This window comes from Micromys minutus (genome assembly GCF_963924665.1).
Source record: "Micromys minutus genome assembly, chromosome: 1".
In the NCBI taxonomy this organism is placed as follows: Eukaryota; Metazoa; Chordata; class Mammalia; order Rodentia; family Muridae; genus Micromys; species Micromys minutus.
In genome coordinates this window covers 62,694,117-62,721,667 of record NC_137969.1, presented here as the reverse complement: position 1 = coordinate 62,721,667, position 27,551 = coordinate 62,694,117, and the positions used below count along the sequence as shown (strand labels likewise).

Here is a 27,551-nt window from a genome sequence, read left to right as displayed (position 1 = left end):
GAAACTTAAGAAGAAAGGGCTAATTTGGTTCAGTTTCAGGTTACAGTCTATCATGGTAGGGGAGTCAAGGCAGCAAAGAGTTGAAGCAGCTAGTCACATCACATCCACAGAATTCAGGCATGCACACTTGTATTCAGCTTGCTCTCTTCACTCAGTTCAGAAGCTCCCTGCCCAGGAAATGGTGCCACCCACAGTAAGCAAATCTTCCCACCTAAATATAATCAAGACAAGAACCCATAGACATAACTTGACTACAGGACACACCAATCTACATAATTCCTCACTGAGACTCCCTTCTCCAGGTGACTCTAGATTGTGTCAAGTTCACACCCTACAAAGATCTGCCACCTTCCTACCCCCATCTTCATCATCAGATTTTCAGCATCTTCCCCAAAAGTTCCATCTTTTTCTGTTGTTGTTTTGTCTTGTCTTGTCTTTGTTGTTGTTGGCTGGTTGGTTTTTGAGACACAGGGTTCTCTGTGTAGCCATGACTGGAACTCACTCTGTAGACCAGGCTAGCTTTGAACTCAGATCCACCTGCCTCTTTCCCGACTGCTGGGATTAAAGACGTGTACCACCACTACCTAGCCTGAGAACTCCATTTTAAGGCCACATTCCCCTCTGTGGATTCCCACAGCCCCTTGTTAGGACCAGTAAAGTAACATAGTAGGGCAATTCCTGAGCAGTACTTGGCTTTTCTCCGTTTAGGGAGCCAAGCTTCTCTATGATTTTGCTTTAGGTAGGGTTAAATCTCAGGATTTGTGACACTTAGACTGTTTGTATGAATTAGGCTACAGATTAAGCTGGTACAGCAGAGGCCTCCAAAAAGGCTATCCAAACTAGACAAGACATTTTCCTCTCATATACCAACCAAAAGACAGTAGCAATGATCACAGGGAAGTGAGCTCTTATATTCCACATGTGCCTTAGATCTAGAATGTTCCCTAATGGCTTGGTTTCCAGTGTGGTACTCACTGGAAGCTGCCAGGAATTTTTAAGAGGTGGGCCCATTAAGAAGAGGCTGGTGTCCTTGAAGGAGTCCCCTTTCTCTTTGCCTTTGGCCACCAAGAGGTGCCACTGTATGTTTTTGCCACGATGTGGTGTTGTCTCTCCAGAAGCCCAAAAAGCTGTGGGCCAACTGACTGAGGACTGTGAGCCCAAAGAAATTCTTTCCCTTGCCATTGCTTTCTCTCAGCTGTTGGCCACAGTGATGAGAGATAATATGTCAGGACCACCTAAGGACCAGGGGTCCTCGTGTTCTGTTCTATTGTCTCCAGGGCCACTGTTCTCACCTACAAGTTATTTCTCACTTGGTTCCAGAAAACATGTCTAAAGCCATCCATAGTGGCTTTTACAGCTGTCACCTTAGTACTCAGGATGCTGAGGCAGGAGGAATATAATAAATTTCAAGCCGAAGCTTGAAAATGGGAGGGCTGGAGAGATGGCTCAGTGGTTAAAGAGCACTGACTGTTCTTCCAAAGGTCCTGAGTTCAAATCCCAGCAACTACATGGTGGCTCACAACCATCTGTAATGAGATCTAATGCCCTCTTCTGGTGTGTCTGAAGACAGCTATAGTGTACTTATATATAATAAGTAGATATCCTTTTTAAAAAGGGAGGCATCACTTCAGTTACGTCCCATATGGGATGTATATTATATGAATGGAGTTAGAGGTACATAATAAAAAGACCCTATCTGAAAAACAAAACAAAATTGGCTGGCAAGATGGCTTAGTAGATCTAGTACTTGATGCCAAGTCTGACAACCCAAATTTGATCCCCAGAACCACCTGTAGAAGGAGAAAACTGACTCGTCCTCTGAGCTCTGGAAAGTCCCCCCCCCGCCATAAATTCATATATAAATGCATATATGTGCATTTTAAAAACTCAATTACAGTGGGAATATGTATATCTGGTATGGACTAGTTATCTTAGTTCAGTTTTAGATATGGCGAGTGCTCCAGAAGGGAGCACCAGCTGAAACAACTAACACCATGGACTGAACAACTGCTAGACTTCTGGACCTCCCACTCCCAGCTGCCCATGGTTGGGTTTGTCAGACTGTGCGCTGTGTAAATCAGTACATATATAGATATGGCTCTGGAGAACCCTGACTAAGCCGGAATCCTGAAGAGACAGGTTCCAACAGATGTGCTAGCAAGTAAGTACAAGCAGGCAGGGAAGAAGAGTGAGTCTTCCTTCTTCCAATGTCCTTAGGTAGGTCTCCAGCTGAAGGTGTGGCTCAGGTTAAAGGTGTGCTCCACCACGCCTGGATCAGGAACTTGCTTTGTCCCAGGCTGACCTTGAACTCAGAGATCTGTTTGCCAGTCTCCTGGGATTAAAGGCGTGTACTTCCTTGTCTGGGACTAAGCTTTTCATACGCACTGTGCCTCAAGATCTCCAAGTCAAGATCAGAAACTTGTGTCTTCCAGCCTCAAGATCTGGATCACAGGTGAGCCCTCCAATTCTGGATTTAAATTCATTCCAGATACTGTCAAGTTGACAACCAGAAATAGCTACCACATATGGATTCTCAGGATTTAAACCCTGATCATATTTCTTTTTTTTTTTTTAAACCAACTTTTTTATTTATTCTTACATGTGAGTACACTGTAGCTGTCCTCAGACACACCAGAAGAGGGCATCAGATCCCATTACAGATGGTTGTGAGCCACCATGTGGTTGCTGGGAATTGAACTTAGGACCTCTGGAAGAACAATCAGTGCTCTTAACCGCTGAGCCATCTCTCCAGCCCCCCATACTTCTTTTTTAAAAAAGATTTATTTATTATATATAAAGTACACTGTAGCTGTTTTCAGACACACTAGAGAGGGCTAGATCTCATTACACATGTTGTGTGTAGCTGTGTCTGTGTGTAGGCCAGAGACTGACTTCACTAACCTGCATGCATACCTATATGCCAGAAGGGGACATCAGATGACAGTATAGATGGTTATTGAACAGTTGGTGCTCTTGACTGTTGAGCCACCTCTCAGGCCCTCAGAGTCTCTCCCTGAGCTTAGAGCTCCAATTTGACTAGGCTAGTTGACCAGCAACCCCCTGGGTTCCTCCTGTTTCTGCCTCTCCAGCATCAGATCACAGGCTTATTCTTTCACGGGCACACCCTATCATTCCTGGCTTTTTATAGGTGCTAAGGATCCAAATTCAGATCCTCAGGCTTGTGCTGCAGGTACTTTTTCAAGGCTTAAACTTGTTAAGTCGCTCAGGCTGCTTTTGAGCTCCAGGGCTTCAACCTCTTTCATTTTAGATTCCTTTTTTTATTTTATGAATACACTGTCTTCAGACATACCAGAAGAGAACATCGGATCTCATTACAGATGGTTGTGAGCCACCATGTGGTTGCTGGGATTTGAACTCAGGACCTCTGGAAGAGCAGTCAGTGCTCTTAACCACTGAGCCATCTCTCCAGTGCCCTTCAACCTCTTTCATGCTGGGATTATAGGAGAGTAGCATCCCTTGCAGCTTCCCTTGGCCCCATGATCCAGCAGATCCAACATTTAAAGTGGCTCTGGCCAATGAAGACATTGGATGCAGCTTAGACAAGCTCTACTGAGAGAGATGGAATCCACACCTCCAGGGTTAGGGGGCAAGTGTGGTGCATTCGCAGATGGCCATCAATTCCTGGTCATGGGTCATCAAGCAGCCAGCATGTCCTGCGTGTCCTCTCACTCACTGAGCCATGTGTTGGGCTTGCACAGTAGCAGCCTGTCACCCTGTGGAGACGGCACATGAAAGATCTGCACTGGCAGGTGCAGAAGCCCAGGTAAGCTGTGTGGACAGGTGGCTCAGATGCCTTCCACGGTGACTCTAGTTCACTGACTTTGTTCCTAAGACCTCAAAGGTTGTTCCTTGGGATCAGTTGGCTGAGAAAGAATGAACTCAGGCCTGGCTTACAGATGGCACTGCAGGATATGCTGGCACCAACAATAAGTGGACAGCTGAAGCCCTCAGCCCCGCTCCAGGTGGACCTGCCGAACTCAGGTAAAAGAATGGCTTGTAGCTGGCAGATCATCGAGAGTCTAGTGTACTTGGCCTGAACTGAGAGATGGATAGAGGTAGGGATCTACAATGACTCGGAGGTGAGGAAGGAAAAACAACTGCCGTCAGGTGACCACAAGGCCTCAGGATAAAGGATGTGGCCAGATCTCTCCAGATAGGCACAGAACGTAAAGGTATTTGTATCACAGGTGTTTATGAGTCAGCACACAGACACACACACACACACTGCCTGAGACAATTAGGTTAAAAAGAAGAAAGGTAGGGCTGGATTGATGGCTCAGAGATTAAGAGAACTGACTGCTTCCCTAGAGGTCCTGAGTTCAAATCCCAGCAAACACATGGTGGCTGAAAACCATCTATCTATTCTGGGGTCTGACACCCAATTCTGGCGTACATGCAGACAGAACACTGTAGAAAGTAAGAAATAAATAAATAAATAAATAAATAAATAGAGAGAGAGAGAGAGAGAGAGAGAGAGAGAGAGAGAGAAAAGAAAGAAAGAGAAAGGAAAAGTTTATCTGGGATCAGGTTTAGATTCTTTTAGGCTGTTTCCTTTGGGCTTGTGGCAAGGCAGCATACCAAGGTATGTGCCCTTACTTCATAGCTGGGAATAAGACAGGAACCCCCCCTTTTAAAGACACTCCCTCCCCATGACTTAAAAATCTATCTAGTCCTACTTCCTCAAGGTCCCACCTCCTGGTATCACCCTTTTAATGCAAACTCTATCAGGGTGATATATTTAAACCACAACTCCCAAAGACAATTCCTGCAAAGGAGCTGCATCAACCTGTGGACGTGAATCAGTCTCTTCCCAGCTACCCCAGTGCTTGCTCAGTGGGTCCATATGGCAGTGATTATAGTAGCCAGGATGGCGGCCATACATAAAACAGCACAATCTTAGCAGTAGATTGGCAAACAGCAGAGGCCAATGTTCAGCCCACATTGCTGCCCAGTCAGGAACCCAGCCAGCCATTGAGTGTAAACTGACCACATGGGCTGCTTTCTATCATGCTTGGGACAGGGGTTTGTCCTTTGTGGGTTCCAGGGATGCTTTCCCTGCCCTCAGTGTTTCAGCCAGCGCTGTCGGCCACACACCTCGTCACCTCTGTGGTCCACACAGTATTGCCTCAGAAAAAGAAAGGATGCTGCTTTTCACTGAGTAGAATTGGCCTGACCTGGTTTAATCCCATGCCCAGGAGCAGCTGACCAAACAGAAAGGAGGGATAAGCAGCCAGGTGCTTAGTGGGCACCAATGCTTTGAAAGAACGAGGCTCTGTCTTACAGGGCAGAAAGGGTGCTCTGAAAGGAGATTGTAATACGGCCAACACATATGGGTCTGGGAGTCAAGGGATGGGTAACATACAGGACCCAGCCTCAACACAAAGCCAACACCATGGGGACAGAGCCTAGAGTAAGGCATCAAAGTAACATTTGTGTGTAGGATGCCTTCCCTTCAGCATTCTGGGGTTCCCTCCCCATCCAATAGAAGATAAGCAGTCCCTAAGGGAGGTAGCCCCACCTTGGACACAAGTGATTTAAGCACTTTGGTGTTCCTAAAACCTAGCTTCCCCTGAGGGGCTTAGGATTTCCTTTTCTACTGGGGCAGCTCTTCAGGCCTCACAGTTACCTCAGAATTGATGACTTTGGGACAACCTGCTAAGACTGACCTCTTCCTGTAGGGATCCACAGACTTGTAACCTCTTGAGGCCATAGTATTAGCCTAACCAGCTTTATCCGGTGTGAAAATCCTGGACTCCATCCCTACTCTGGGTCTCCCAAGAGTCCCCTAGGTTACCTGTCTCTCAGCTCCTTGCAGGGGACTCATGGAGACAAACCTGAGGCTAGAAGGGGATAGTCAGGCTTAGTCTGCACACAGCATGTTCCACTTCACCCAAGTCCGGGGGAGGGGAGTGTCTTGCTGGGTGGTTTAATGACCCAGGCCCCATTCTTCAGGCCCAAGAGACTAAAGGTACCCAGTTGGTACAAACCCACCGGGAGAACCAGTTTGTGCTGGTCCCCAGGACACAGCAGAACCCTTCTCCCAGGGGCTCAGGAGGGTCACTGTCACTGTGGAGGAGGGGAGGAAGAGCCAACCCCAGGGAGACAAGGCTATAGGGATGCACTGGGGAGATGGGGGACCAGAGTCAGGGCACCGGCGGGACTAGCTTTCCGGCAGTTGGGGTTTGTGGGAAGGAGCTGATGAGCAGCCATCTGCTGGCCAGCCTGGAGCCGGGCGTGGTTACCTTGGTGCTGCCTCAGGACCAATGATGCCTGGGTCAGCCAAGCCTGGCATACCTCGGACGTATGGACTTTGTTCAGAAGCTAGGGACAGCTGAAACCCTAGCCATTTCTCTCTCTTCCCTCCCTCCCTCCCTTTCCCCTTCTTATCCTCAGAATCAGGTTCAAATATGATGACCAAGTAGCTTTTTTATACATTCTTATCCTTGTATTATATGTGCCTTGGCATCTTGTCTGTGTGTGTCAGATCTCCTGGAACTAGAGTTACAGTTGCAGGCAGTTGTGAGCCACCATGTGGGTGCTGGGCACTGAGACCAAGTCCTCTCAGAGCAGCCAGTACTCCTACCCACTGGGCCATTTAATTTTGTTTTGTTTGCTTACTTTCTTAAATCGGTTTTTCCAGATAGGGTTTTTTTCTGTGCTGTACTCACTCTGTAAACCAGCCTGGCCTGGAATTCTTAGAGATCTGCCTTTTCTGCATCTGAAGTGCTGGGATTAAAGGCATGCGCCACCACTGACGGTGTTTTGTTTTTAAGCCTAGACTTTTCCCTGACACTTTCCTTAATCTTGCCAACATCGGCTAGTCTGGTCTACAGACCAAGTTCCTGGACATTCAAGGATACAAAAAGAAACCCTATCTCAAAAACAAACAAACAAACAAACAAACAAACAAACAAACAAATAAACAAACAAGCAACAAATAAAAAGTTACATTATTTGTCCATTTCCTCATTCCTTTTAAGGACATGTGGAGTTTAAGGACAACTGTTAGGAGCTGGTTAGTTACAGAATGAAAATTACCTTCCCAATGAAAAATTACCCCAGCACCTAGAGCTTAGTAAAGAGGACAAAGAACAACAAGGGAGGAATGGCTCTGGCCAAGGCACAGAGGGGACCCCCCCACACACACAACCCTTGGCATTTTGTGTAGGTCTATGGTGCTAAGTTACACTTTGATCAGTTAACATCTTTCACAGAGACAGAAATTCCCTGGTTTGGTTGTTTGGACAAATCTGTCCTAATTATCCCACAGACAGACCAGGGCTGCTTTCTCTAGGCGGCTGTTAACCAACTCATCCTGCCTGACTGGGATAGTTAAGCTCTTCTGGATAAGAGGACCTGGACCTGGTGATGGTTCAGGACCCACTGCTACCACCCTGGACATGCTCCTAGAGGCAAGCCCTTTCATATGGAATGAGTCTGTGGGAATCTTACTGAACAATTCTTTGTTTTGTTTTCCAAGACAGGGTTTCTCTGTGTAACACCCCCACAGCCTCTCTTCCCCACCCCACCCCCCAGCTATCCTGAAACTCACTGTGTAAACCAGGCTGTCCTGGAACTCACAGAGATCTGCCTGCCTCTGCCTCCAGAGTGCTAGGAATCGGGTGTGCACCACCACACCCACTGGTTTTTGAGACAGGGTCTCACTATGTAGCTCTGGCTGGCCTGGAACTCGGAGATCTGTCTGCTTCTGCCTCCTGAGAGCTGGCTGTAATTTTAAAAAAGTTTGAGCTACCATGCCAGCAAGTGAGCAAAATTAATATGTCAGAAGTACATTTTTTTCTTCCTATAGTTGCTAATACTTCTGGGTAGCATACACCTATCCATCCTCGAGTTCAGCTTCAACTGGTCTACTTTGTACAACTTAATATTTTCTAAACAAGCTCGATAACGGTAGTTTATTACTGTTTCTCTTTATTGTGTTCCTTTCAACTTGTGGGTCCAAAGGAGGAAGACTCCAAAGTCTTCAGGCTTGGGGCAAGTACTTTACCCACTAACCTTAACCTTCTCACTAGCTCTATCCCTTGGTTGTGTGTGGGTGGGGGGTAGGGCAGCAGGCTTTCATGAAGTTCAGGTAGTCTCAAACTTGATATGTAGAAGCAAAGGTGACCTTAAATTTCTGGTCCTCTTGACTCCATTTCCCCATGCTGGTATTATAGGCTATGACCAGTGAACTCATAGGACTTTTGAGTCTGAAGCCAAACTGTCTCAAGAAACACAGACACATACACCCCTTAAAGCAAGAGTGTAAGTGAAATGATCTGGTTATGGTCATAATTTCAATGGTCTGACAGTTTTCTGCTCAAAGCCTGGGATCTCCTTAGACCAAACATTGTAGATTATGAAAGAACAAAGCTCAGGAGTATAAACAGGGTCATCCTGTCCAGGGACAGCAGGACTCATTGATACCCACTTGAAATTTCAGCACCTGAAACAGGAAGATCAAAAAGCCAGCCTGGGCTCCACAGTAAGACTGTATCTCAACAAAACAACCCCTCAAACATGGATCTACCCAAGACACAGGTTAGGCATTGACGGAAAGGCAGGGTCAACCCACGCCTTCTCCTTCCACTTCTGAAATGGAAACAAAGATAACTGGATGACACCCTAAGTTCCTCCTGAGAGCTACAGCCTGAAGATCAACTCCTTCTGTTTCCTATACCTCCCCTGCCTGACCTGCTTTTCTCCTTTGTCCCATTCAGTAATGTCTTTCCTGGAGTCACTCAGACCCCAGTCCCTGGCACCACTGACCCCCCCTTTTCTCAGGCAGAGTCACAACGTCTACATCCAACAAGTCCTCATCATCCTATCTTTCAAGAACATCTAAGGGGCTGGAGAGATGGCTCAGTGGTTAAGAGCACTGATTGCTCTTCCAGAGGTCCTGAGTTCAATTCCCAGCAACCACATGGTGGCTCACAACCATCTGTAATGGAATCTGATGCCCTCTTCTGGTGTGTCTGAAGTCAGCTACAGTGTACTTATATATAATAAATAAACGAATCTTAAAAAAAAAAAATCAGGATATCACTGCACACTGAGCTTGCTAAATGGTTTCCCATCTGGTCCTTCTTCCCATTCATAGTGTACTGACACAGCATCTCTTAACATCGCCTTTGGCTTAACTCCCATCCAGTGTCCAGTGTCCCTTGCAGCTCCTACGATGGCCAACATGTTCTGGCTCCACATCTGTTTTCCTGGTCTTCTGCTGCAGCCACGCCCACATCCTCCTGTTCCTTGAGCACACCTGGCTGTCTGCAGCAACTGGAACCAACAGGACCTGACATACTTTTCTCTCCTGCCCTGATCCCTGCTGTTTCTTTAGGACTTTACTCAAAAGACACCTTACTGATGGCAACTTGTGACACCCACGCCCCCACACTGTGTCAATTCCTTTACAACATATTTATTTCCATCCCTTCAGCATTTGCCAATGTATTTAATAATCATTTCTTTCACCAGAAAGCAGCCCAGTGGATAATGGGTCTGTTCTGTTCAGTTCTGTAGGCCCACAGCATCTCTTGGTACATAAGACCAGCTCCATAAATACTAGGGAAGGCAAAGGTAGATGGGGTGGGGCAGAGGTAGCTGCTGGGGGTTACCTAACTAGAAACTAGCTGTTGGCCTAGATCCTGGACTTTTTCACTGTAAAGCTTTACTGGGGAACATTTCCTTATCAACTAGCACTTTGCAAGGCTAATAGTAATAATCTATACTGTATATATCACCAGAATTCCTGAGGGTGTCAGTGCTTACATTCTAAGTCTACACATGTGCTACCTTGGTGAGGCCAATGCTCAACAGCATTACACTCACAGATGGCCTCCCAATGGAAAGATTGGTGGGACCAGGCATGTCAGTGCCACGTGGTGGTTTGATAGGAATGGTCCCCATAGACTCATGTGTTTGAATGCCTGGCCCCAAATAGACTAAACACTATGACAAAGTGTGGCCTTTTGGAAGTATGTGTACCCTTTTTAAGGGAAATGTGTCACTGTGGAGGCTGACTTTGAGGTCATAAATTCTCAAGCTATGCCCAGTGTGGTTTATGGTCTCTCCTTGCTGCCTTAGGATCAAGATGTAGAGCTCGTCTCCTTCTCCAGCACCATGTCTGCCTGCATGCTGCCATGTTTCCCCACCATGACGATAATGGACTAAACCTCTGAAACTGTAAACCAGCTCTAATTAAATGTTGCCTTGGTCCGTGGTGTCTCTTCACGGCAATAAAACCCAAAGACACTCTCAAGCAATGTCTATGTGCTGGTTTTGTTTTGTTGTTTTAGAATTCTAGTTTTTAATGTGTCTAATTGGGTATTTTGTGTCAGGCCTTGTATTTTTGTGTATTTTCATTTAACTCTTGAAATGACAAATTTGCTACATATGTGTTACAGGATATTTGATCATACCGTGAACCCTGAAACTGTTATTTACTGGGGAAAAAAAAAATCCTGTTTCTAGTTGTTACAGCCCACCTTTAATCCCTCTGGCTGGAATAAACACACCCTTAGTACACACTTTAATTTCAAACAATGAAGGTAAAATTAGCTTGTAGAAGGAAGCACCCACATTTGAAAGTCATGTCTAATTGTGGAGTAGTCAAAGTGATGAGTCAGAAAAAGATTTGACAATAGGATGTGTCCCAACTCTTAGAGAGGAAAGGGAGGGTACTTCTGGAGCAGTAGAGAGGAAGCAAGTGGTTTTCCTGGGACAGTTTTACAGAGACAAGTGGAGAGAACAAGTTAGACAAGGATGAAGACCTAAGAGCCAGAGAATAGAACAGATTGCTAGAGTTAGTTTGAGGCCAAACAGAGAGCAATTTAGGAGAAGCTGAAAGAAGCCAGATTCAATCAGTCAGCTTGGAGAGGAGTTTGAGGGAGAACAGCTGAGTTGAATCAGCTAGCAAGAGCTCAGAACTAGAAAGGGTGGCTTATTCAGCAAGCCCTCACAGAAAACATTCTAGACTTGGGTTATATGGAGGCTAAAAGCTTCCAGGACTAGGCCTATTTTAGAAGACTGGGGCAGGAAGTAATCGGAGAGGACAATTACATCAGGCAAATCAAAATGATTTTTACATATATTAAGGTTATAGACATTTAAAGACCTGGAGGCAGGGACTGGGGTTATAGCCCAGCAGTAGAATGCATCTCGGCCCAAGGTTCAATTCTTAGTCCTAAACACTATCAACTAAAAAACCAGGGTAGCTGGGAGTGGTGGCACATGCCTTTAACCTCAGCACTTGGGAGGCAGCACTGGTGTTTTGCCTGTGTGTGTCTGTGTGAGCGTGTTGGATCCCCCGCAACTAGAGTAGTAGTTGTGAGCTGTCTTGTGGGTTTGTGTGTGCATGTGTGTACGTTTGGAGGCTACAGCTGAAGTTGGGATGCTTTGATAGCTCTTCACCTTATTCAGAGGCAGGATCCCTGATACCCAAATTGGCTGATAGGGCTAGTCAGACTCACTTTTCTTGGGGGAATCGGTTTGCCTTCCTAACACTCTAATTACAGGCAGAACCTCATGAACTCACCTGGCATTTAGTCGGTGGGGATAAATCCAATTCTGATGCTTGCACATGCACTTAAGCTGCTGAGTCACTGAGGGTCAATGTGCTTGATTGCAACAGGCTCTCCCCCTTAAATCTGTGCCCCCATCCTTCCCGTTTTTCAGGCAAAATTAGGAACTCTAGTTTGTTCTCACCTCCATGAGCAACTCCACTCCATCCAGCCATTGAGAATTGTTTCACATTGGATCAGGCCTTTTAACAGTGCAGTGGAATTCTTCAACTTGCATAGTGTTTCCAAATTCCTTTCTATAAGTTTCTTTTGCAGCATTCTAATGTTCCTAAGTTTTTAAAAACATATTTTAAAAAAGGTTTTTATGTACACCACGTATTTGTGAAAGAAGAGTTTTGGGTCCCAAGATCAGGAGTCAAACTGAGTCATGTGAGTGTTGGGAATTGAAACCAGGTCCTCTAGAAGAACAGCCAGTACTCTTAACTGCTAAGTCATCTTTCTATCTACATCTACCATCTACATTTACTCTTGACAATGTTCTAGAACTTTTCATCTATAATCTTAGGAACTATCAATCTGGTCACTTTCTTAAGCTTCCTGTTCTTGCTGTGTGGCAGCTAGCATACCAAACAAGAGTTCTAGTCCACAGATTCAAAAAAAGAGGCTCCAAGTTCTTGTGGTGTTTTTATTTGAATTTTATTATTTGGGGAGGTTACGGTATAGACAACAGCACAGCATGCACGCAGAGGTCAGTGGACAACTTTTAAGTCAGTTCCCAAACAGGGGCGAGGGGCCCATACCTCTAATCCTAGCACTTGAGAGGCAGAGGTAGGGAGATGTGTGAATTTGAGTTCCATGACAACCAGGACTACATGGTGAGACTCTGCTTTAAAAAAAAAAAAAGCCCAGCCTAGTCTCAAACTCACTGTTGGCTTCTAATTCCTGATCTCTTGTCCAAATGTTGAGGACATACCTTAGCTTGTTTGTGGGTTTTTGTTCTCTCTCCAAACTTCACTGCTTTGTTTGGAAACAGGAGCAAATTTTCCATTTTATAGGAATATATGAGAATGAGTCAAATACTAGTTAGTAGGTGTTATATAGACAAGTTCAGACATTTATGTACATTGACTGCTAAGTTCACTTACATAGTACTATACATGAACAACAAGCAAAGTGCTAAATAGCCAAAAGCCATTTTATAAAGAACCCACCTAACGCAAAGCACACTTGTAGTTTGGTTTTCTATTAAGGACTAAGTCCAAGAATCATAGTATATTCCACATGTAAACTGGTACTGGGCAGAATATGCCAGTCCTAGCTGATGGAGGTGCTTTGCAAGCTCTGGGTTTTGGACTCCAGTGCAAACCCAATAGGGAAATCAGGTAAGGACCAGTAATCCTAGCATTAGGGAGAATAAAGAAAAATTATGAGTTCAAGTGAAATCACCTCAAAATGAAGAGATGTTCTTGAATGGAAAGAGGGAAACCATAATCCCTGCACACTTGGAAAACAAAGGATTCACTCAAGGTCATCATCTGGAGGTCAACCAGGGATATAAGAGATACCTGTACTTAGGAATCTAAAACATACCAAGTCTTGCCAATGGAATACTGTTGCTTGAGGGTCAGCCAGTACTACATATAGCAGGACTAGGTTAAAAGACAAAAATGTACCAATAGCCAAAAGATTTAACAAAATGCACATAACCCAAGCTGGTCTTGAATAACTTCAAGCTTCTGATCCTCCTACACTCATATCCTGATTGCTTGAGTGTTGGGATTACCAGGATGAACCACTGGTGTGGACATTGCTGGGGACTAAGGATTCAATGATGGGCAAGTTCTTTGATGACCCATTGCCCCTGACTGGCCGGCAACTCAGAGGTCTCATGCTTCTACCTCCCAAATGCTGGGATGTAAGGCACGCTCTACCATACCTGGAATGTACCTGGCCCCAGCAAATTTCCATCAGCTCCTATAATCTAATTTCTGCTATAAAAAAAAAAAAAAAAAAAATCAAGACTGCCAAACGGCTGTTGAGTCCAGTCTTTTCCCTGCCCAGTTAACATTTCATGTCCCTCAATGTCAGAACTTCATGTCATCATTGCACACCACCTCACATTTTACATGCTAACGCTAATAACTTAAAAAAAAAAAAGCTTAAGAATCAGATAGGTGCTTGAATAACTTCAGTTAATATACGTTTTAAAATATCCAACACTGATTCCTTAGTTTTACACATGTTCATTTACCATTAAATGTCTACTAATTTAGTATATGTCTGATTGTCCTCAGGTTCTTTTAAGATTTAGTTGATTACTTAGGTTTAGGATTTAAAAAACAATCTATTCAGACTTAAGAGCTTTTGTCAAACTTAAAGCCAGTTTCCCTTCACACCAACTTTCCTTCTCCTATGCCTTAAGAGTTTCGTCAACCCATTGGATGTCAAACTTGTAAGGTTACCAATAAAGACCAAAAGCAGGTATAGTTTAATGTATTTTAATAGCAAACTTACAGGAACAGCACAGAAGACAGACAACATTAAAAACATGTACTTGCATGTAGGACAACTCAGTTAGAAAAGTATAGTGGATGGATGGAATCTACCGGATGATAAAAACGCTACAAACACCATTTAGTTGCCATCAATAAGAAATTTACTTATTTTAAAAAAATCCAAATGCTGGCGTTGTCCAGAAAATTTAACAGGTTTATTTATAATTGTTATAAAGTTGAACTGTTGAAATGTGTTCACTGAAACATTTTGCTTGCATTAATGCTTTACATCTTGCATTTATATTAAAAATTCACACACAAATGAACGTGGAGAAACTGCCAATACCTGATTCTGTCCCCTATGTTTCCACTCGCAATCATATACTTAGGTACCTTTGACCCCATGGAAAAAATATCTAACATTCAGAACTACTGATAACAGGAAGAGGAAAAAAAAATTTTTGAGAATGAAATGTTTCCCCTCATAGTGGACTCTTAAGCACGTTCCCCGCGTATGCGGCGTGCTAGCTGGATATCTTTTGGCATAATTGTTACACGTTTGGCATGGATAGCACACAGGTTGGTATCTTCAAAAAGGCCAACCAGATAGGCCTCACTTGCCTCCTGCAACAATAATAAAAACAAATTACTTAATGGTATTTTTCCAACAGTTAAAAATACACTTACATAGCAAAATCCTTAAAAATTATATCAAATGTTCACTAAAACTTGTCAAAATGCTTAAATTCACAAATTTTTCTAAAATCACACAAAGCATCAAGACGCTTCAAAGAAACCAACTAATTCTAACATTCTCACCCCTACAAGCAGAACTGTGTCCCACTGTACCAGCCCAGGGTCTCCTCCAGGGCTCATCCCATGGCAGCTGCAGTGGAGAAAAGGTATGACACGGCCTCAACTTTACCTTCTGCTTACACCCTGTCCACCTTTTTGCTCAGTTCTACAAGTACTTAATCCCAAGAACACACAGATTGGCTTACTACCAGCTCCCGAATTGTTAATGTGTAATGGAATTTGTAGCCCTCTATCAAATGCTAATCCTGCCCCCTCCCCCAACCCAAACATGCTGTTCTAAGCATCCATTGACATCCAGTCAACGTCAAAAGAAACCGCCACACCTTATAGTTGCCTAGTGTTTCTTTTGGTGGTAGTGGCGTTTTTGAGACAGTTGAGACTTGCTATATGTAGCTCACATAGACCAGGCTAGTCCTTCCTGTACTTAAATTCTTCCTGTCTACAATGGCCATCACTTACATCCCCTTTCACCAATGTTCCCAACAAACTCAAATTCTGCTTTAAAAAAAATCAACAAAGGAGGTGAGAAGAATATGACCCAACACATATATACATACAGAAAAGATTTAAAAACTCAAAGTGCTAGGTACCTTTGTCAACTGCTCATCCCATTATTTTTTGAGACATGGCCTCTTATTGAAAACCAGAGCCTAGCCATTCAGCAAGTTCCAAGGATGTGCCTGTTTGATCCCCTGGTGTGTACTGAGGATCTGAATGTAGGTTCTCATACTTGTATCGTAAGGGCTTTAATGAATGAGCCATCTTCCCAGTCTTACCCTAGTTTTTTGAGGATGTACTGGGATCAGGACAAACCAGGCTAGACAGGTTGACCATCAGCCTCTCTTCCCACCTCTTCAGTGTCAGTATTTACAAGAACCAACCACCAAGGACAGCTGTTTGCATTGGTGTTAGGGACAACAATGAGAAGCACTTTCTCTAGCTCCTATCTTCATTTTTAAAGGACTCCTTATTACCACACTAGAAAAATCTGCCTCATGCAGAATTTACTATTCCTATATGTCTTTTTTTTAAATTCTTTTTTATGTCTTTTATTTATTCTACATATACAAGTACCATGTGGTTGCTGGGAATTGAACTCTGGACCTTGGGAGGAGCAGTCAGTGCTCTTAACCACTGAGCCATCTCTCCAACCCCTCCTGTATGTCTTTAACACTTGCAACTCTTACCTAAGTTCTAGTTCAAAACTATTCTATAAAGGGCTAAATAAACTATTCCTATGGTCTTCATCATAGTGAAGTCATACTCCAGTTCCTTGGCATTAACTCTGGCCTACTATCCAGTAAGCTTTTAATATGTCAATTAATTTGGCAAGATATCTCATTCTTAGCAAATACAAAGATAAACTACTTAAGAACTCAATTTTTGAATCTACAAATGGGTTAAGTCTAGACACAAGCTGGTGAGATGGCTCAACAGACTAGTAGTTGTTTTTGTCAAATCTGACAACCTGAATTTGATTCCTGGAAACCCACATGATCAAGTCCTTATTGAGACCAGTTGCTTCTAAGAGTTGTGTTCTCAAATGTTATAACATTTGAGTACATTTAATGGCCTCACTGTCTCAAAACTGTTTATCCTTAACCTAACAAACACATTTAGTCCAAACTATGATATTTAGAGTAAAGAGCTAAATACTACAGTGGTCAATCCCTATTATCCCTACTTTTTAAACTAAATTTTTATATTTTTCCCCTTCAGTTATATAATCATCTCCACAACTCTCAACCTACAGTTTTCCTTTTACTGCCAACCATGATCTGAACATATTAAGTGGAAAATGCTAAAAGGAATTTCTTTTTCTGAAGCTAGTATTTATAGCAGCCCTAGTAATATTTCTACCACTACCTCTCTGGTACTAGGTGTGAGCCTTCATACCTGACACACATTCCATAAATTTTTACTTATTAACAGGACTCTACGCCAGGATTGGTGACACAGGTCAGCAATCCAAACTAGCTATTCACAAAGCTAGAAGAGAACTGCATGTTCAGGATAAGTTGGCCAGCATGGTGATATATACCTCCCATCCTTGTGCTCAAGAGGCAAAGGCAAATCTCTTGAATTTGTAAAGAGATCTCAGAAAGATCATCTCACCAAAACAACAACAAAAACTTACCCCCCATTAAAAGAAACAAAAAAAAAAAAAAAAAAAAAAAAAAAAAAAAAAAAAAAAGGCAAAACAAAAAGCTGAGAAAATAGTTCAGAGTACTTTGTATAGCACGCTCACCCGAGGCCCTAGATTCAAGCTCTATTTAGACTACACAACCTAAGTTTTGTTTTAACTGTCCCACCTCCTTTACTATTATGTTACTATAACTTATAAATTGTTTATATTAACATTTATGAAAAAGACCTCAGCAATATACAGGATTTGAAATCGTGCAGTTTTAGGAATCCCCTGGGGCTCCTGAAATATATAGGTGGGTGACAGTACATTTTTTTAAAAGTTAAACTATGTACTTAAAAAAAAGAATTAATTTATAATGCAGGTTTTAACCACCAGCTTTTCTGCCCAGTCTCTTTGTTCCCAGAATAAGGCTCTGAGACTTAATTATTTATGAATAAATGCCTAGGCCATAAGCTTTGGCTTGTTTCCCGACTAGCTCACAACTTATATAACATGTTTATTATAGTCTTATGTCTGCCACATGGCTGGCTACCTCTCAGTTTCATCTGCCCAACTTGCTCAGAGTTTGGGGAGAATCTTTCCACTTTTTCCCAGAATTCCTTTCTTTCTCTGCCAGATATTTAACCTTCTAACCCTGCCTCAGCTAACTGGCCATCAGTTTTATTGACAGTGATGCTTCTACACAGCACACAAGATTCTCTTTAGAGTGTGTGTGGTGTACGTGCTTGTCTACATCTGTACCACAGCCATGCATTCATCCTAGTGCCCCAGAGGCTAGAAGAGGATGTTAGATCCCCCTGGAGCAAGAGTTACAGGTTTTAGTGAGCTGCTTGATGTAGATAGGAATTAAAGCAGGAAGTGCAGGCTTTTAACCCAAGGCATCTCTCCAGTTCCTATAATCTTTTTGTTTTGTGACAAGGTTTCCCTGTGGTACCCCTAGCTATCCTAAAATTTGGCTGATCTAAATTAGTCTGCTTCTGCCTTCCAAATGCTGGGATTAAAGGCATGAACTACTGCTTTATGAGTCTGTTTAGGAGATGGGATCACAAAACATATTCCAGGTTAATCTTGAACAGCCATATAGTGCAAGCTGGTGTTGACTAATAACCTTCCTGCCACTACTCATTTGAGTGTTGGCATTACCGACTAGCATGCCCTATCAATGTCCAACTTAAACTGTGAAACTCTAAAGCCAAAAATAGAGTACCTTGTTTTTAAGAGGTCTTACTATATAACCCAGGCTGGCTTTGAACTTACATCAACACCCCTGCCTCAGGCTCACATGTGCTGGAATTATAAGTTTGAGTCATTTCGACAAACTAAAAGGCACTGTTTAGAATCCTATCTCATCTGCTTCTATATCTTTCCACAAGCAAATGACAATTTTTTTCTTGTCTTTTGTCTTCGGTATTAAGGTAGGGGCAAACCCTAGGGCCCTGTATATTCAGGACTATAACTAACCTCTCACAAATTCAAGAAAAACCTAGTAAGGAAGATCACCGTTCTTCAGTTTTTACAAAAGGACCACACTATGTATACGTAGTTCCGGCAGGCCTGGAAATCAGATCCACCCACCTGCCTTTCTGTGTGCTGGACTAAAGGCACCCACCACTCCCAGCAAGACTGCTCTCTTCAGAGCTATGGCTGTAGTGGCTACGTGTGGCACACTGTCGGTCTGGTCTACAGAGGAAGTTCTAGGACAGCCAAGAGCTACAAAGAAACCCTACCTTGGAGGGAAAGGAGGAAAACTTGCCTAATATAAAATGCACATGGTTCTGGATTTAATCCCAAGCACCAAATAAAGCAGGCATGATCGAGTGTGCCTGTAATCTTTAGTCTTCCAGGACATGTAGAATCAAGAGTTCAAGGTCACTCTTAAATACATAGCTGGCTTCATAAGCATAAACCTAAATAAACTCACTAAAAAAAAAGTGCACATTTTACTCAAAATCCTGCTTACTGGTAAATATGTAACTAAATAATAAATTAAACAATGGTTTACACATGATTCTGTAAGTTCTCCAGCCAAAATATTCAGTAATTTCAGTCGACAAAGCTTTAATAGTGCATATAAGGTTAAATGCGGGACTTACAAGTACAGTGCTAAACATGGCCTACTAGGAGTAATTAGAAAGTGAAAGTAGCTCATCTTAGAAATCTTAGTAATTGCATTTATTCAAAGGAATTGATAAGAAAGCAAAAGTCTAAAGGTATGAGACTTTGATAGTTGAAATTTCAGCAATTTCAACCCATGTAAATTTAATAGATGACTGCCTATTCTTAAATCCACCAATCAAATGAAGTTTAGCCTAACCATAGAAACAGCTTAACCAATCATACATCAGAGTAGAATCCACCTATCAAATCTTTCTCAAATATAAAAGGAAAAGCTAAGCACAGCAACAGTGGTTTTAAAAAATCCTCCAATGATGCGCAGTACTACCCAGCAACCTACATCTCCAATCACTCTGCTTCTGAGGGCACTGTGCCTGCATGTGTAAAGGTGTGTGAAGGTCAGAGACCCTGGAACTGGAGTTACAGTGAGTTGCGCCATGTGGTTGCTGGGAACTGAACCCTGGACCTCTGGGAGAGCCGCAAGCCTCTTAACCACTGAGCCATTATTGCAGCTCCATCTTTTTATATTTGAGATACAAGGGTACTTACATGCCCAAACATTTGTCAAGTCTTTTGTGTCAATAATTCCTGTCAAGTCTTTTGTGTCAATAATTCCCTTCAGTGAACTACACGTGTTTAGTCCTCGTTTGTTCACAGACCCACGTGTCTTCAAACTCTTTTTCTCCTTCCTGGCAGTCCTATCACAACTACCACTCTTATGTATAATTCTTCAATATACTGCCCATTCTAAAAACCAAGCCAGAGTTTTAGACATGCAATGCAAGGTTAAAATTTAAATAGTAATAACTGCGTTAGGCTTTAGAATCATTTAGGATTTAGGTGTCTGTGCACGAACCTCCCCAGGGTTGAGACTATGACCTTTACATTTCATCAAGAGTAAGTTAATTACCTGACAGGCTTATACTGACAGTTACATGAAAACAAGAAAGATGTGTAACTGTTCTTCGTACACAGCAGAGACAAAATGAGGGTCTTCCCCACCCATCCATTTACCTGCAAAGCACCAATAGCTGCACTTTGGAAGCGCAGATCTGTTTTGAAGTCCTGAGCAATTTCTCGCACCAGACGCTGAAAGGGGAGCTTGCGAATCAGAAGTTCAGTGGACTTCTGATAGCGTCTGATTTCACGGAGTGCCACAGTGCCAGGCCTAAAAGTTAACATTAAAGAAGTTGTTACTAAACCCACACGATAGGAAAAACAGTCAGATTTAAAGAAATGCAGTAATTATTCTTCAACACCAAATTTCACAGATCAGTTTTATGATCTGAATAGTCAATCCTATTTAAAAAAAGGTCACCTTTAAAATCAAAAAAGCATGAGAAGGCAGTTTATCAAAGCCCTATATTCATTTTCACTTTCATGCAAGCATAACTCGCCAATCTGAGCCAAGAATTGAGACTTGGCTGGTTGGTGGCATTTTAGGCTTGTACCAGAACATAGGGTGCAGAGGCAGGAGGCACGACAGGAGCCTCTTCTACACAGCAGTTACCAGCAAGCCTGCCTCATGTGAGCCCTGCCTTTTAAATATAAACTTGGGAACAAGTTAGCTATTAGGCTAGAGGTAAAGACTGCATAGTTTCTTCTGAGGTTAGCTTCACTTTCCTTTACCCCATCTAAAAGGCTTACATAATTCAATGATTCACTTCAAATTCCTTTACTTCCCAGCTTTCTAGCATCAGTCTTAAATGTGAAAACCTGTTCGCAGTTTTTTCCATTATGAAAAAAAAACCTCCCCCTGAGATAAGGTTTGTATGTAACAGCCTTGGGTGGCCTCAAATTCAGAGATCTGCCTGTCTTGATTGCTGCAATTAAACGCCCCACCACTGCCTAGCCAAAAAGATTTTAGTAAGTTATTGCCTACAGAACTGTTTTATCTCTGATTCTGACTTACTTCTACTCTGAGCTTTTCACTGTAAATCTGTCTATGTAAATCTGGGCGACTTGTGCCCTCTAATGGTTGATGTCCTTAACAACACTAGTTATATTAAAATTAAATGAGGAAATAAAGGAGGGAAAAAACCCCACCAAGTAAATATGACCAATGAGAACTTTACTGGTATCCCTATGGTAAGTTATTACTTTATTACAAATAAGGAGTTACCTAAAAAGTGTGACTTTATTAGTAATAAATAAATAAAGGCTATTTAAGATATTAACCTGTCCTATTACCAGTCGAATACTATGCCTTTTTAAGCTTTTAGATCAGATTGCAGCTTCAAAATTTAATGTTATCAAATTGAATACTAAGATACATAAGTTCACAAACGAACATATGCATATAGATTCTAGATTAGTAATCATTCAAAAGAGAAACATCTTTTCCCATAGCAAAAAGTATGACTATCTTCCTGTTAAATTACAGACATACTATTTAGACACTGTCCCAGTCCTTATCCTTTTATAAATACCTGTAACGATGAGGTTTCTTCACCCCTCCAGTAGAGGGCGCACTCTTGCGAGCGGCTTTTGTAGCCAGTTGTTTCCTGGGTGCTTTACCACCGGTGGATTTGCGGGCAGTCTGCTTTGTACGAGCCATGGTATGGGCACCTCCTTACTTACCTATCAGTATTTTAAAAAAAAAAAAAATTGTACTTAACTAAAACACACATTATTCCTTCCAGGCCGCCCCCCCCATTTGAAAATTAATCAGTATGAGGAGCTGTTATATAATTAGTTTGGAAGAGCGCAAATTACGTCTATTACTCAAATGTGATTTAAAACAAACTAAAAAATAGCATTAATACTATATAAAGCTAATTCCAAGCGTTAAACAGCCAAAACCGGAGAGCCCTCCCATACCTTTTGAATCAATTCCTTTAATTAAAGTAGAAATCAGAAACGTCTGGAAACATTCGATCACAAACAAGTCAAATGAACGAAGCCAAAGAAAGGTCGAGTCAAATTACAGCCAAAAAAAAAAAAAAATCGAAAAAAAGGTTCCAGACCCCCCCCCACGGTTCCCGGCCCCCCCTCGCGCCTGGCAGTTGGATTGCTGTAAATATCTAAAAACATTCTTGAGGTGTGTTTCTTTATAGTTATGTTGACAAAAAGGCGTCTCGAAAGACAAGAACAACAGCCATCGCCAGTAAGCATTCCACAAAGCCCGTCCCCCTCCCGGGCTTCGCTATGGAAGCCGACTGCCCCGCACCCAGGCTTAATTAGCGCTCGACACCGGCCGCCCGGCCCACCCAACACCACATAAACTTTTGGTTCTACCTCCCCAGGGTCCCTAGGTTCGGGGTACCCGACCTGCCCGTCTCGGCCCCCGCACCCCGCGCTGGTAGCGAGCTACTCGGCTCCCCAATACTAACACAAAATGGAAACAATTGGGAAACGTATCCGATTCCCTTCCAGAGAGACAAACAGCAAATCCTTCGAAAATACCCCATCCCCTGCCACGTGCCGCTCTCCAAAAAATGCAAAAGTTCTTTTTTTTTTTCGTTTTCTGCATTTCATATGCATCAAGTTTCTTTTTCCCCAAAAAAGGCGAAAAAAATGTTCTTAAATTTTTTCCTTCCATTTTAAAATGGGGAAGAGAGAAACGGGGGGAAAAATATGGTCGGTGACCAGAGAAGAGACAAGATGGTGAAGCTCAGGCACAACTGTGGGGAGGCAGGAAAAAGCGAGTTAGCCCGGGGTGGGAAGCGGCGGCGATTTTACCCCCTTTGCGCCCGAAAAACTGGGGCCCGGGACCCGGAGGCGGCAGTTAAGAGGCTCGCGCGGGACATGGTGATGGTCTGGGGTCCCGGGAAGGGGCGGCGGGCGGGATTTCACCGAAGAAAGAGGAGCCCGCGGCGCCGGAGGGAGACAGGCTCGGCGCCGCGGTAGAGCCACTGCTGGGTTGAGACGGAGGGACGGGGGAGCCGCAGCCACCGCCGCCCGCGGAGGGGAAACTCGCTCCCCATCTCCATTTCTGCGCCAAAAAGTTTGCGGGTCGAGCCCGGGGGCCTGTGGGTGCCCTCGGTGGGCCGCTACGCGGTCGACGGCGAGCAGGGCCCGGCCCCAGGAAAGCGGGCAGACGGAGAAACTTACCCCCCTTCTCCTTCGACTGGAGCTCAGCAAGGGAGAGGCGGCGCTGGCGTTAGAGAGCGACGGCGGCGCGGCGAAGGCTGCGAACACAATTGAAAGATGGCTGACACCGAGGCTTCCCCCCACACACGCCGCCCCGCCCCGCGCCGCGCGCCAGCCAATCACACACAATGGAGGGAAGGCTCGGCCCCGCCCAGGGCCCCCGCACGCCCCGCCTCTCCCCTCCCCCCGCGCGCTCGTTCGCTGGCGCGCGCTCGCTCCTCCCCCGCGCGCCGCCCGCCCATTCCTCCCGCCGCCTCTCGCGCTGTGTACAAACACAAAAGACACGCCGAGGGGCCGCGGGGGCCCGCTGAGACGCCGTTCGCCCTAGTCTATCCCCGGCCCGCACTCCCTCCCCGCCGGGCGCAGGCGCCACAGTGAGCCCCCGAAGCCCAGCTTTGGGGTGCACGGGTGGGGGAGGGGAGGGCGGCGCAGGCTGCGGACCAGAGCCCGGCCTGCGGGGGGAGGGGCACCGCCCCCGCGCGCGCCCCCGAGGCGCCCGGCCCGTGTGGGGGCGGGGAGAAGGCCGCGACCGTGTGGTCGCCGCGCCCCAGTTGAAAACGCGCCCAAGCAGGAAGCTGGCAAGTGGAAGCCTCAGTCCCGCGCCCACTTTCGGACCGCGCCGCGCGGCGGGAGCGGAGGACCAGCGGGCGTCTTCCCGCCTTCGCTCCCTGCTGAGCGCGGGCCTGTCCGGAGGGTCGGGCCAAGTCGCTTGAGGACAAGTTGGTAGCCGACTCTAGCCGGGGAGAGGCGGGGCAGTCAGGTGCAGCCTGCGGGGCAGTGCGGATACTGCCAGCGCGTCGCAGGTGGTGGCACCGGGGCGGAGGGACAGGGCTCACCCTCTCCCTAGGCCGCGGTTCTTGGTGCAAGATGGCTGTTTTGTAAGCCTCGGAAACAATGTGCAACCCAGCTGTAGCTGTTTAAGCCAGAGTGGGCCTTTCAACCCCTTCACTGTCGGTGGATCGCTGTAGAAATCTCGTGACATAATAGTCTAATGTCAGCTACAAGAAGCTGAAACGGCAGGTCTAAGAAAAAGCTGGCGTGGGCCTTTCTGATTCCCGCTTTCCTACCGCTTAGTACATGGGCAACAGACTGCATAGCTCAAGTTCTCATTAAGTGACCCACAGACATCTGAACCATCCCCTAGATGATATTGACCAGGCTCCACAACTCTGTGTGAAGGCTTTGTAGAAGAATCACAAATCCCAAAGGGTACTGGAGGAGATAAATTTCGTAAATGAAGGACAGTCCTATTTGTAATCCGAAGACCTCTCAAGGCAGTCTAGTCATAAACATTATCCTGTAACAGATATGTGGAAATCAGATATGAGAAGAAATGGATTTGTCCAAGGTCACTTAAATGTGGAACAGACCCTGGAGAAAGAAAAAAAAAAAATCCAGGCCTCCTGTCTCATTATTATTTAATGAGTGTTAAGTGTTGATGTGACAAACACACGCAATCTGCGATACTATCCTAAAAGCACATATGCAAAAAAAGCCTCCACTGAGCTTCCAGTGAAGAATTTCTATAATTTGAGCCAAGAAGCATTTTTTTTTCCTCTTGCTTGTTTTTGTTTTGTTTTCAGGAAATGAAAATATTTGTTGCTGGATTTATCCAAGAAGGCTGTTACATATCAATTGAACCAGTCATATCTTCAAGAAACGTTAATGTGTCATGGGTAGTACTTTCTTTGTATGCTTGCTAGGTTTTCTCAGACATTCTTCTTGGCTTTAAGCAGATATTTCTAAGGGATCGAGAGGTGTGTCAGGTGAACTACTTCGTGTAGATTGTGGGTTCTCTCAACCAACTAAAGCTGCCCATCTGTAACATGGATGTTGTAGTATGGCATATTGTATGATGGTAGTCCGCAAGCTCCTTCTGGAAATATGACTGGTTATCCTCTTAGTAATCAGGAAGTTTCCAAATTTGCCCTATAAATATGGCTTGCCAACTCTGCCCCGTACAGTTTGGGAAGACTGGGAACGTTGCAGTGAACCACACCAGTAACAGTCCTGCCCTGGTTGAGCCTTTCTCTGGAAGCATTGCCCTGCACAAGGAAGCCTCACTTGGCCAGGGGACAGGATGCTTTGGAGTCTCAAGGATGGCAAAAGACTGAAGCTAATGGAAGCAGAGGCTTTATTTCCAATTCATGGAGGCTAGGAGAGCTGTTTCTGCAACAACAACAACAACAAAAAAAAAAAGCCTTTTTCTTCTCAAGGATTCTTGAGCACCAGAGGTTAGTTTTTTGTTGTTTTAGAGTCTCCCTGTGTAGCTCTTGGTTTAACCTGGAACTGACATGTAGACCAGCAGGCTAGCCCCCAACTCGCAGGGATCTGCCTCCTTCCTAAATGCTGGGATTAAAGGCACATGCCCACATACCCAGCTACCAGGCTCCACTCCTGAAGCTCAGTTCCCACCTCAACATGTGGAGTTTATAATAATGAAAAGAGGGAAACAAAAGCTTAAAAGTCAGGTTAAAATGTTTCCCTAGAACAGAATAATTATGGCCACTAATCAAGACTTGCTTACAGGTGAAAGGATAAGATAAATTGCCAAACTAGGTGTGATGGTGCTCGCCTATAATCCCAGCAGTTCAGAATCAGACCCAGAAGGGTGGCTGGGAGTCAGAGGCTAGCCTGCTCTCCATAGTGCGTTCCAAATCAGTTAAGCCTACGGGAAGACTATATCAAAAAATTCAAAACCAAAGAATTTCAGTCACTTCATTCTCTGTTGTCTGTTCACCAAGCACCAAAAATACCGCCAGTTGGAGATATTTCTGAACACTTCCCACCCTTTTCTTTGAGGTGCTGATTTAAATCTCTCATTTGTTTATGGTCCGTTTCCTGCCAGTAAGAATATAAACTAGAATATAAGAATATAAATAGAAATAGTTTTGCCTGTTTCTTCTACTGAAGCATTGCCCCACTATATGCAATACTAACACATTGGTTTGGAGCTGTAACCATTAGGAAATCTCACCCATTCCCATGGAAATTGTCATACATAAAGGTAGATGAACAATTACCGTGTACCCATTATATTGACCCCGTGACTAATCTTGTCACAGATCTTCCATCTGTACTGTTTTCCTTTTTGTTTTGATAGGGTCACACTATGTAGCTCAGTCTGGCTTTGAACTCATGATCCTCTGCCTCACTCTGGCATGTGCCATAACAACCCAGCTCTGGCAAGCCTTTTGAATATCATAACCTATAGATTCTCCCTGTGTTCACACTTTGTTGAAAAGTATATCATTTGTCCTGTGGCCTCAAATCCTCACCTTTCTCCAAAACTCCTTATGCCCAGAAAATAGTGTCATCTGTTCAGTTGCTCAGTCCAGTTCGTGGGAAAGGCCTCCTCGGTATCTTCTGCACCCGGTCCCATGCTGACCAGGCAGCTTCACTGACCCTTCTGTCTCCACCTCCCAAGTGCTGGGAAACATGAGCCAGCAGAGTTGGGTTTTTTGTTTTTGTTTTTTTCAAGGTAGGATTTCTCCAAAATCTACCTGCCACTGCCTCCCAGATGCTGTGGTTGGAGTCTGCCACCAGGGCCCTGGCCACACTTGGTTTTGTACAATGCCAAGGATCAAACCCAGTGCTTTGTTTAAGAAAACACTATACCAACTGAGTTACATCTTCAGCTTTGTCTTCCCTTTCTTTATTAGCAAATGCAGTCTTGGGATGGGATAGGATTTAAAGGTAATAACCTGAGTCTGATCCCTAATAAAACATTTTTAAAATATATACTAAATACAGTTAAACTTTTTTTTGAGACAGTATCTCATATAACTCAGGCTGGCCTGAGACTCAATATATAGCTAAGAATGATTTGTCTTAAACTCCTTATCGTCCTTCGTCTACCTCCTAAGAGCTACAATTACAAATGTGTATTCACCATGCCTAGTTTTATTTGGTTCTGGGGCTCAAACCCTGGGCTTCTTGAATGTTATAGTCAAGGACTTTGCCAACTGAGTTTACCCTCAGTAACCAGCTAAACATTCTAAAGAGTATTGAATTTTTTCTTTATTTTTATATATGTGTATTAAGGTTTTGCCTGTGTGTATATAGTGCCCTCACATTCCAGAAGACACCAGAGCCCCAGGGGACTGGAGTTACAGATGGTTGTAAGCCACTATGTGAGTACTGAAAAACCCAAGTCCTCTGGAAGAACAGCTAGTGTGCTTAACCACTGAGCCATCTCTCCAGCCTCCTAAAGGCTGTATTAAAATAACGGTGCAGATCAAATTGTAAAATGTTGTAGGAGTCAGTCTGCAGCTTCTTTGGTACCACGGAAGCAGCCTACACACTATAAACTGATGGGTACTTGGTAGGAAATGTGGGTCT

At 44.2% G+C, this 27,551-nt stretch overlaps 1 protein-coding gene across 1 annotated transcript; it reads right to left on the bottom strand.

Annotated features, from left to right (window-relative positions):
- Positions 1-14,025: 14,025 nt before the first annotated feature.
- On the bottom strand, positions 14,026-23,254 carry H3-3A (H3.3 histone A). Its single transcript, XM_080908174.1, has 4 exons — positions 23,172-23,254; positions 21,548-21,698; positions 20,133-20,286; positions 14,026-14,662 (listed from the first exon to the last, which is right to left on the bottom strand). Exons 2-4 carry the CDS (start codon positions 21,673-21,675, stop codon positions 14,534-14,536), a joined length of 411 nt encoding a protein of 136 aa, XP_080764300.1. The 5' UTR covers positions 21,676-21,698; positions 23,172-23,254; the 3' UTR covers positions 14,026-14,533.
- Positions 23,255-27,551: the final 4,297 nt, after the last annotated feature.

Bases quoted from the DNA above. Each gene is read 5' to 3' on its own strand.
- H3-3A (XM_080908174.1), bottom strand. From the start codon at position 21,675: ATGGCTCGTACAAAGCAGACTGCCCGCAAATCCACCGGTGGTAAAGCA. The intron at 20,287-21,547 runs GTATTTATAAAA...GTTAACTTTTAG, and splicing joins AAGAAACCTCATCGTTACAG to GCCTGGCACTGTGGCACTCC. The intron at 14,663-20,132 runs GTAAATGGATGG...TTATTGTTGCAG, and splicing joins CAGCTATTGGTGCTTTGCAG to GAGGCAAGTGAGGCCTATCT.